Source organism: Mus pahari, chromosome 6 (genome assembly GCF_900095145.1).
Source record: "Mus pahari chromosome 6, PAHARI_EIJ_v1.1, whole genome shotgun sequence".
Lineage (NCBI taxonomy): Eukaryota > Metazoa > Chordata > Mammalia > Rodentia > Muridae > Mus > Mus pahari.
The window spans coordinates 105,810,951-105,821,300 of NC_034595.1; the positions used below are offsets into that span (position 1 = coordinate 105,810,951).

At 53.3% G+C, this 10,350-nt stretch overlaps 1 protein-coding gene across 4 annotated transcripts in view; it reads right to left on the reverse strand.

Moving 5' to 3' along the window:
* Positions 1 to 4,426, reverse strand: part of Tnfrsf14 (TNF receptor superfamily member 14) — a 7,587-nt gene extending 3,161 nt beyond the window's left edge. For all 4 annotated transcript variants that reach the window (XM_029540165.1, XM_029540164.1, XM_021200941.2 and 1 more), the window contains exons 1-6: positions 4,394 to 4,426; positions 4,011 to 4,148; positions 3,154 to 3,262; positions 2,568 to 2,693; positions 1,122 to 1,277; positions 268 to 358 (exon numbers count right to left, since the gene is read on the reverse strand). In XM_029540165.1, the coding sequence (XP_029396025.1) occupies positions 268 to 358; positions 1,122 to 1,277; positions 2,568 to 2,693; positions 3,154 to 3,262; positions 4,011 to 4,115 (587 nt within the window). In that variant the 5' untranslated portion in view covers positions 4,116 to 4,148; positions 4,394 to 4,426. The remainder of the gene's footprint in view (positions 1 to 267; positions 359 to 1,121; positions 1,278 to 2,567; positions 2,694 to 3,153; positions 3,263 to 4,010; positions 4,149 to 4,393) is intronic.
* Positions 4,427 to 10,350: the final 5,924 nt, after the last annotated feature.

The following is a 10,350-nucleotide window of genomic DNA, read 5'->3' on the forward strand; positions in this document are numbered from 1 at the left end:
GATGGTTGTGAGCCACCATGTGGTTGCTGGGAATTGAACTCAGGACCTTTGGAAGAGCAGTCAGTGCTCTTAACCGCTGAGCCATCTCTCCAGCCCATCCTTGACTTCTTGATCCTACAATCATAGGGTGGGAACTGACCACAGCCTGTGGAATCCTAGCTAAGGCTCCATATTGTTCTGCCTACCCAGGACGCAGCTCAGCTGGGGTTGGCTTCTCATCTCCCAGAGGAACAGCGTAGTCCCTTCCCCAGCATGCTAGTCACCTACTTGGTCCAGGGCAGGCATTCCTCCTGAGTCCCTCCGAGTGAGAAGGTCCCTGTTAGGCAATCAGCACATACAGTGTCCTGGTTGTGAGTACCTGGGAAGTGGAGAGGGACAAGGGGAGGAGTACTGGACTCAGGCTTGCAGGGACCTGGGCTTCCCTGGAGTGGGGCCTGGGAGCTGTCCGTTTTGGAGCCTCACAACCCATAATACTCCAGCTGGTAGAGGGAGCTGTGGTGGTAGATGGCACTGTGAGACTGTGAGAAGGGGCTGGGTAGTTTTAGGGCATCCTGGATACAGAAAGGGCCTGATGTAATAACCCAGGGGTCTTCACCCCACAAACCCTTTGATAGTCTGGCCAGATGCCAGACAGAAAGCAAAGGCAGTCCTCACATCTAGGTGAGTAGTGGGGATGGGCACAGTTTACAAGTCTGGCTCCCACGGTAGAATAGCTAAGGTTAGACCTGAGACTGGATAGCTGAGGTTAGACCCCATGCTGGATAGCTGAGGTTAGACCAGAAGTGGAAGCCAATGGTGCTGTTCCAGCTCCCCTTCCTTCTTCTGCCCTCTGTCCTCTTCCTGACTCTCACCAGAAAACCTCTTTCTGGATCTTCCAGATTCTCTGAGTTCAGCTTCTCCCTGTCCCCCTGCATTCCCCTTCCCCTCCCCTCCTGCCAACCAATAGCACTCTTTCCTCTCTTGCTGCCAGGACTGGTCTGGGGTAGGTGCTCCAGGGTTGGCCAAGATTTCTGCTCTGCTCCTTTCTGAAATCCTTAAGCTGGAGGTTTTCTAGGCCCCAGGCGGCGGGCACACTGGAGCAAGGGTGATCTCCGGAAAGAACCTTTAATTAACCAGCTCACCTCTCTTCTCTACCCTCTGCCCTGGAGGGCAGGCGTTGTGCGGCAAGCATGCGGAACAGTGGCTCCCATCCTGGTTCTCACAGAAGTAGCCTGGGATGCATCTGCACACAGTGTCCTTCCAGCTGGAGCACTCCTGCCAGGTCAGCAGGCCCATGTCTGCCGTCAGAGACAAGGCCATGGGAGCACCAGCAAGGGATTTGGGGGAGCACCCTTCCTCCAGTCGTCCCAATGTACCGGGGTCTGATTCCACACAGCTTCTCTTGCCAGAGGCTACCTACCACCTGCACATATGGTACCAGGTTTGTCCTATAGGGGGAGCCAGACATAGCACAATGGCTCTGAGCAGGGGGCTTGGTCGAGGACTGATAGGGTCACAGAGTGGTTCATTGCCCAGGACCTGGTTTTTAACCAGGTCTGAATTGTCCTTGCCTCTGTTTTCTCCCACTCCAGGAAGTAGGACTTCCAATCTATGTGCCCACAGCCCTGGAAGTGTGGAGTTGGTAGGCTCTGCCATCCAGCAGAGTGCCCTGGTGACTCTTGGAATCTCAGTGTCCTGTCAATGGGAATCAAGGTTAGGGTTAGGCAGTCTAATGCCTCTAGGTCTGAGCCGACTGTTTATGGGAATTGTGTGAATAGGTACAGAGTCACTCTGACCCCATGAAGGCACTCAGTGTGGGAACAGAGGTACCCCTTCTGTAGGAGTAAGGTCATCTCCATTTGCACACTGTGCTAGACATGGGGTCACCCTCAGTAGGGGGTGAGGGCAACCCTCCTCACACACTATGAGTAAGCATGGGGTCATCCTTGTGGGGAGTGTGATGCCAACCGCATACGGGCACTGTAATAAATCCAGAGTCAACAAAGACTAGTGTTTAGAGAGCATGGGGCTGTGGTGGGAACAGAAGCGCTGGCTACCTTACAGCTTCGAACATTCTGGGACCTGTGTCCCCATCCAAGTCTGCCCAGGCCCAGGCAACCATCAGTCTACGAGTAAGCTTTTCCTGGGTTCCTTCATATGAAGGGAAAAAAATTATAATGACCACACTGATCCCCAGTGATGTCCCACCCCACGTAAGAGCTCCTTCACGGGCAGGGAAACTGAAGCAGGAAAGAGCCTCTCATCACCCACACGAACCAGGTAGAAGGGGAGAAAAAGAAGCAGGCAATAGGATCTCAGTGACAGGGGCGGGGCAGACACCCTGAGAACCTCCCCACAATAGCAGGAAGGTCAGTCCCAGGTTTGCTCATGAGCTGCCTGAGCTCCAGTGCTCCACCCCACCTCCCCAGGTGCTCCGTGAGCTGCCTGAGCTCCAGTGCTCCACCCTACCTCCTCAGGTGCTCCGTGAGCTGCCTGAGCTCCAGTGCTCCACCCCACCTCCTCAGGTGCTCCGTGAGTTGCCTGAGCTCCAGTGCCCCAGCACACCCCACCTCCTCAAGTGCTCCTACCTGGGTCACAGACTCCGCAGGGCAGACACTTGCTCAGGCCATTTGCATGGGCGGTAAATGTCTGTGGGGGACAGGGGGCACACACTGTGCCTGTATGCTCACTGCAGACCTGCTTCACGTGGTAACCTGCAGCCAGGACCCACACAGTTCCTCAGCAGGGGTGGGGGTTAACCCACAGAAGCCTTCCCTGTACCCTCATGTAGGTCCAGCAAGTATGGCACCAACCACAACTAAAGCCCCACAGGACTTGTTGGCCTTCTGTGTGCTGCCCCTCTATGAGCAGTTCAAAAGCTCGGGGGTGGGGCCTCCTAAATCCCTCAGAATTGGCTATGACCCCAGCCCACTCTCAGTCTCAGTCTCAGTCTCTAATTAAGCCAACATAGAGCCTGCCCTATCCCCTGGGCCCACCCCAGGCAGTGAACGTCAAAGGTCCCAGACGCGGAGGACTATCCCCGAACTGAACACAGACACTGAGGACTATCCCCGAACTGAACACCGTGCAGCCATTGGCCTGAGGACCCAGAGTCCCGGAGGCTCAGCACGGGAGTTCCTCCCTGGCACAGCACTGCCTCCTGGGAGCTCCCACCTGGGTTACACATGGGGCAGCACTCCTTCCCCACAGGGAACTCCTCCTGTCTGCACGGGGGCTGGGCAGAGATGCACTGCAGCAAGTTCAAAAGGAAGACACACAGCACCTGGGAGAGGGGATGAGCGCTGGAGGGGAGGACTCCCTCCATCCCTATGGCTCCCTCACCCCACCCCACCCCACCCCCGCCCACCCTCCGCCAGACTGGTCCAGGCCCTCAATGCATGCTCTGCTTCTTGTGACAAGGAAACAGCAGGACTTCAGTGTCTCTGTAGGAGGGTCTGGGGCCCAGGCCTGCTTAACCTGCCTTCTGCCCTCATTGCCTGGCAGGGTAAGACCTGAGAGGCAGCAGGGTCAGCTGGGGCTGGGAACTGGCTCTTCAGAATGCTTGGGGTAGGGGTGGAGGGACAGCTGACTGATAGTTAGTGTATCCTATTTGAGCAAGCAGGATAGATCCTGGCTCCTGCTAGCCTGCCCTGGTTTCTGTCTCCACTATATGAAGGCGCTTATTCTCGGGGACAGAGATACATATGGTTGGTCTCTCGCTACAGGGCCTGTCCAGAGACAGCCAGGGGTACTATGCTCATGGCACCACCTCCTGCCCTTGAAAGAGACCCATAGTAGGTGTCTGGGAGTGGAGGCCCAGGAGTGGAGGGGCAGAGGCCTGCCTTCCCGTAGCCTCCCAGCCTGAGGTTGTTATCAATTATCTCCAGAGATTTGGAGATCAAGCAACAAAAAGCCCCGTGAGCTAGCTGCCCAGACAGAGCTAAGGGACAGGAAACGTCTGGGGTGGGCTGTGGCTGGAGTTGGGCCGGAAGGACAGGAGCTTGGAGGCTGTAAAGGGCTCGGGAACTCACCAGCCTGAAGGTGTTGTCTGTAGGGGCCTGGCTCCAGGGTGACGACCCCCATCCTGGGAGAGGTTCCATTTTCTTGATCAAGACACTGCAGGCCAAGAGCCCCATGGGCTCTGAAGCTCCTCACACACTCTCATGAGCCTTGGTTTAAAAAGTGAAAATGAAAGAAAAAAACAGTCTCTCTGACTGAAGTCTGTCGGAGGCAGATGGGACACACAAAGTACACATGGGGCATGGTGCTGGGAGGGCCCCAAAGTCCAAATAGAGCCACAGCTTCAGACTCAGTACAGGGACTACAGGGACGCCAGCGAGTTCCCCCAGCCTGTATATATACCCTCTGGAGGTATGTCTGTCTCCCAGGTCACTACAAACACCTCGATGCTTACCTTGAATTTTCTGACAGACAGACTGAAATAGGAACCTCTCAGCCTCGGGGAACTGGGAACTTGATCTTTTGACCCACCTCCCAACACACCCCTCTCACCGGACCCTCCCCCCCCAAGCTTCTAGTCACTTCCCAGACACCACGTCAGGGTTATCCCCATTACCGGTTGCTCACTGCCCGCCTCTTCAGCCTGTACGCTTCTGAGCACATACGGCGCTAGGAACAGGAGCCAACCTTTATCTTCTAAGGGTGAAGCAAGGTTTCTTATCATCTTTGAGCAGGTGATGGGCCTCTCTAACTGGCCCCTGACAGGGACTAGGCAGAGCAGACTTATTTTCCTTTCGCAGATGAGGATGGGGGCTTCCAGTAGGACTACAGGGTAGTATGCTGGGCTTCAGGAAGCCTAGGGGTGGGGGGGCCTACTATAGACCTAGGCTGTTGAGAGCTTTTGGTGACACTTCTAGGAATTTGGCCTTTGTCACTGGGCTCAGAATATCAGAAACAGTGACCGGGGGCTTTGTTTACTGCCTTGCTGAATTCCTTGTGTGACCTTGTGTGACCTCTGCTTGCCACTTTCCTTAATATAGCCTGTGTCATCCTTTTGCTTACAACTTTACTTAATCACTCTCTTGTGTGATGTCTTTGTTTACGACTTCACTTGATGACTTTGTCTTTGATCTAAGAACCGACCATGGTTTTTGTTTGTTTGTTTATTTGTTTCTGCATAAACCTAGAATGATATAAAAGCAGGCAGGAGAGAAATAGAGCTGCTTCAGCCGCGGTATGGGCTGGAGTCAGGTTTTAGTGTTGTCTGTTTTTCTTTTTCAGTCCTCACTCCCTCCCTTGAGACCCTGTTGACTGACTGAGCTGGTTCGGTCACTAGGCTCCAAAGAGGAATAAGGAACTCCAAAGGTACACAGGAAATCAAGTTCCTCAAGATTCATTGACCGGTGCTACTGCGTCTCTCTCTCCCCTCTCCTGACCGTTAAAACTAGCCACACATTATTGCTCCAGCTGAATTGGTCACCACCCTCTTAGGTTTGGCTGGCACCCCGGCCCTGGACTGGTTTTCCTCATAGCCCGGTCCTGCCCACACCTAGAACACACCCTGTTCCAGTGAACCCTGTGAGCCAGGCTAGAGGACACCTGGCCCTGACCCACCGACAGCTCTCTCTGGGTTTTGACTCTGAGTTTTGGTTACTATTGTAGTGATGAAACACCATAACCAAAAGCAGGAAGCGAAGGTTGGTTGGGTTACACTTCCACATTGTAGTCCATTACCAGAGGAAGTCAGGAAAGGAACTCAAGAAGGGCTGATGTCTAGAGACAGAAACTGATGCGGAGGCTATGGAGGGATGCTGCTTACTGGCTTGTTATCCATGACTTGTTCAGCCTGCTTTCTTATAAAATTCAGGACCACCAGCCCAGGGATGGTACCGCTCACAATGAGCTGGACCCTCCCCCATCAGTCACTAATTAAGAAAATGCCCTACAGCCTGCTCTTATGGAGGCGTTTTCTCAATTGAGAGTCCCTCCTTTCAGATGATTCTAGCTTGTGTCAAGTTGACATGAAACTAGCCAGTGATCTGTTCCACAGTCCTCTAGAATCCCACCCCAAAGGGACACAGAAGAGTATGCTGTATGTTACAGAGGCTGTCCCACACAGCCATCTGTGTGCCTCTGTAATAAGCAATGCAGAGTGGATAGTCTTAACCCCACCACCACCACCAAAGCATTCGCTACTGCTGGTTCCACCCTCTTATTTCTGCCACCTGACAGATGAAGGGATGCCAACATGCCTGGCATCTGCCTCCTGTCTCCATTTACTCTGCAACCACCCTAATCCCTTTGGCTGTACCCAGACCCTGAGCCCAGAGGCCCAGAGGCCCAGAGGCCCAGAGGCCCCGAGGCCCCGAGGCCAATCTCCTGCCAGGTGCCCACCTGATCCAGGGGTTGTGTTGGGCACCCCGGGTGCAACACTTCTCCCAACTGCAGATGGGAAGCTAAGGCAGAGGAGATCTGATCACAGACACGGTTGCCCATGCAAAGCCTCTGACCCCCATAGGGGCAGAAGACCCAAAACAGAGCTTTTCCCCAAATGCCATCCCTGTCACCCCGTCGTCCTCTGGAGAACTTCCCCTAGTCCCACCCTGATCTCTGTAGTGTGATGTCACCCTGGTGTGCTGACCTTCATCAGGATGGCCTCCAGCATCTGGAATTTCCCCCCATGGTATTTCTTCTTTCTTTTGTAGTGAGCATGGGTAGTGGCTTGGAAGAAACAGATTTATCTTCCACCTAGAAGAAGGTCCTAGTGTTCTCCTCGCCTCGGGCGTCCCTAGGACCTATCCGAAGAGACAGACTGCCATGGTTGGGTTATGGGCTGGACATGGCAAATGGGCTTCTGAAGGATGAGGAAGGTGGAGGGAAGAACATTCCCTGTTAAGGGCACAAGTTGGATCATCAGGTTCACTGTTGGTGGTGCATGCCGGGAGCCATTAGTGCCAGCCATGAACACAGACACTCTGTACTGAGAGCTGTGTATTGTGTGGCGAGTGGATAGAGTAGCTAGCTCTGAGGAATGGGCTCTCTCAGGTCATCCAGGAGGGAACCGTTGAGAGGTAAGAAGGGAGGAAACCAAACACCAGAGTCAGAGCAGTGCTGGGAAGGATGAGACCCAGGAGGGGGTTTCTGCTCCAGCTGGCCTGGTGGAAGTTGACTGGAAAGGGAGGCCAGGATCTACAAAGAAGACAAAGATCTGGAGTCTGCTGATTGTCAGGAAACTGTGACAGAGAGCAGCAGCCTGGGGCTTTCCAGGATCCAGATGCTGAAGCAGCAGGAGCAAGCGTGTGACAGCCGCCCTCGGTCTCTGGATCAGACTCTAGCTCCAAGCTCTGGGCTGCTGCCTCAGACAGACACCTTGACACATCTCAGTCTGGTGTTCACAGTAGCCCTCCTTCTTCTCTACCTAGCCCCTTTTTACTTTTGACCACGTTCCTCTGGGACTACCTAGCATCAGAGACCAGGACAGAAGCCAACTGTCCACACCTGACCTATGGGCCGTGGGTTCCATAGGAACCCACCTCGATAGAAGTCCTTGAATCTACTCTCTCCTGCCATGCTGTCCCATCCTGGGCCCATAAATACACGCTCCATCCACACCGGTGTCCAGGCAGTGCTTAGGGGTACAATACAAGCAACAGGAACACCGCAGCCTCCCCTCTCCTTCACCCTTGGGTGCTTCTCACCAGTACCTACTGCTTGCCCAGCCACAGTCTGTGTCCACTCCTCCAGTGCCTCTTTGGGTTCAGTTCCATCCTCACATCCCCATTGTTGTTCCTGTTTATCTCGTCTGATTGCTATCGCAGAGACTCGACTTGCTTCTCTAGTATCTCTGTGCATTCTTCCTTAGAGCTTCCCTGGCCCTGTAGCAGCAAAGGCACTCACGACCAGCCTGTCTGTGTTCTCCAGCCTTCACAATATCCCTGGGTTCCTCCAGCCCCCCACCTCACACAGAGGCACCCTAAACCAAGACATGAGGGCAGAGCTGAGCCTCTGCCCGATCCTACTCCTAGGACAGCTCAAGGAGAAGCGCTAGAAGAGGGACCAGTCAAGAGGGTCCTCCTGTCATGGATCTCTGGACCTCCTGACATTCTGGTGAAAATTGGACCTAGAAAAGAGCCACATGTCATCGATACATGGAAGTTTCTGGGAACTGCAAAAGACCCTGGGGTCCAAACTGGCCAGGCGTGGGCAGCATCTGCCTTCTGCAGAGAGGTAGAGGCATCTGTGAAGACGGGGAGGAGGAAGGCAAGGGTGCTCATCTTGGGAAGGAGAGGCAGAGCACTCCCTGGGGAGAGCACCCTAAAGGTCAACAGTGGCCACCCCATGAAGGCTAAGAGGACAGTGCATTACAGCTCCATGGACAGCCCGATCCCGTTAGAACTGCCCTGCGAGGAAACCTGTCTGGAAAATTGTTTATAAGTAGGTAAGTTGGTGGTGGTGGGGGGGGGAGGGATAGGGGACCTTAGGGATAGCATTTGAAATGTAAATGAATAAATACCTAGTAAAAATTGAAAAAAAAAAAGTAGGTAAGTTATATGTTTAAATCAGCTCCTAGTTTGATCCAGGAATAGACAGACAAGCCTGAGGAATGCCAGTGTAGTGATGCATGTATCTGCCCTGAGAGTGGTGGGCATGCTAGAAACAACATGCCTGCCCTGAGACCGGTGGGCATGCTATGCTAGAAACAGTGCATGGTGGGTATCCATCAAAAGAGAACTGGTAGAGTCTGGCATGTTGGCACATACCTGTTCCAGTACTCTGGGCACAGTCAGGAAGATTTCGAGTTCAGGGCCAGTCTGGACTACATAGAGAAGTCCCCAATCCCAGCACAAAGGCATCCTGTCTCCAAAAAAAAAGGAAGGAAGAGGGGGAAGTGTAAGTGGTTTCTTTGAAACTGAAAACGCATGAATCAACTGATTTTTTAAAAAAATTAAGTAATATAAAAAAGCATGAACTTCAAGAGAAGAGTCTCCAAGAGTCAGGGTTAGTGTTAGCAGGGTTCATGGCCTCTGCAGAGTTAAGAGTCGGAGTTAGTGTTAGTGGGGGCTTATGGTCTCTGCTCAGAGTCAAGGGTCGTGGTTAGTGTTAGTGGGGCTACATGGCCTCTGCACAGAGGCTGGGACCTGGGAAGAGCTGAGCAGGTCATGAGGCCTTTCTGGGTTGACAAAGCAGGGCTCAGTGATACTTAAACGATGCTCAGAGAGGAGGGGGCAAGAACACACAGGTGGTCCACTGTGTGTGCTGAGTGCATTCCAGAAGCCTGGGCAGCAAGCCACCGTAAAACTGTGGGACACAGGTACTCACAGAGCTTCCAAGAGCCAGTGTGGGACGGCTTTAGGAGTAACTTTGTAAGCCGGTGAGCCCTGGGAAGGCCAGGGCTCAGTAGAGAGTCTTGGAGAAGACCCACCAGAGTGCTGCTTTACCACAGAGGGCGCTATAGGGAGAGCAGTGTGAGCACCAAGCTGCTGGCTGTGCTCCAGTACAAGGCGCAGCTTCCCTCAGAGGATGCATCTCCAACCCCACAGCACAGGACAGCACACACAGCACAGCACAGCACAGCACAGCACAGCACAGCACAGCATAGCACACACAGCTCACAGCACAGCACAGCACAGCACACACAGCACAGTCCAGCACAGCACAGCACACACAGCACAGCACAGCACAGCACAGCACAGCACGGCACACACAGCACAGACCAGCACAGCACAGCACAACACAGCGTCCCTCAGAAGATGCATCTCCTACCCCACAGAATGCGGCTCATTGAGTAACCAAAGCAGTGTCTAGCATTGGAAACTACCAGTCACCCCCAGAGCAGAAACCTGTGACTAGATCCGGAATATTACACCTCACACTGCCTGTCACCATAAAGGCCCATGTGTGGAGACAGGAAGCTATGCTTTATCCAGAGAGCTGGCTGTCTGAGAAGGTGGGCTTCCAAGACTGAAAAGATGGCTCAGCATTTAAGAGCACTTACTTGCTAGTCTTGCAGCAGACCAGAGTTCAGTTCCCAGCACCCACAAAGGACAGCTCAAACCACCTGTAACTCCAGCTCCAGGGGATCTGATGCTCACTTCTGGCTTCCATGGGCACTTGCACTCAGGTTCACACACACACACACACACACAATAAAATAAATCTCTTTAAAAATAGCAAACTGGGTTTATAATCTCAACATTTTGGGGAGGAGCTTATAAAAGAAGGTTTTAGGCCAGCCTGACCTCCACAGTGGGACTACATATGAAAAACAATAGCAACAAAATAGTATTAAAAGCATAGACATCGGGGCTGGGGAGATGGCTTAGTGGTTAAGAGCACTGACTGCTCTTCCAAAGGTCCTGAGTTCAAATCCCAGCAACCACATGATGGCTCACAATCATTCATAACAAGATC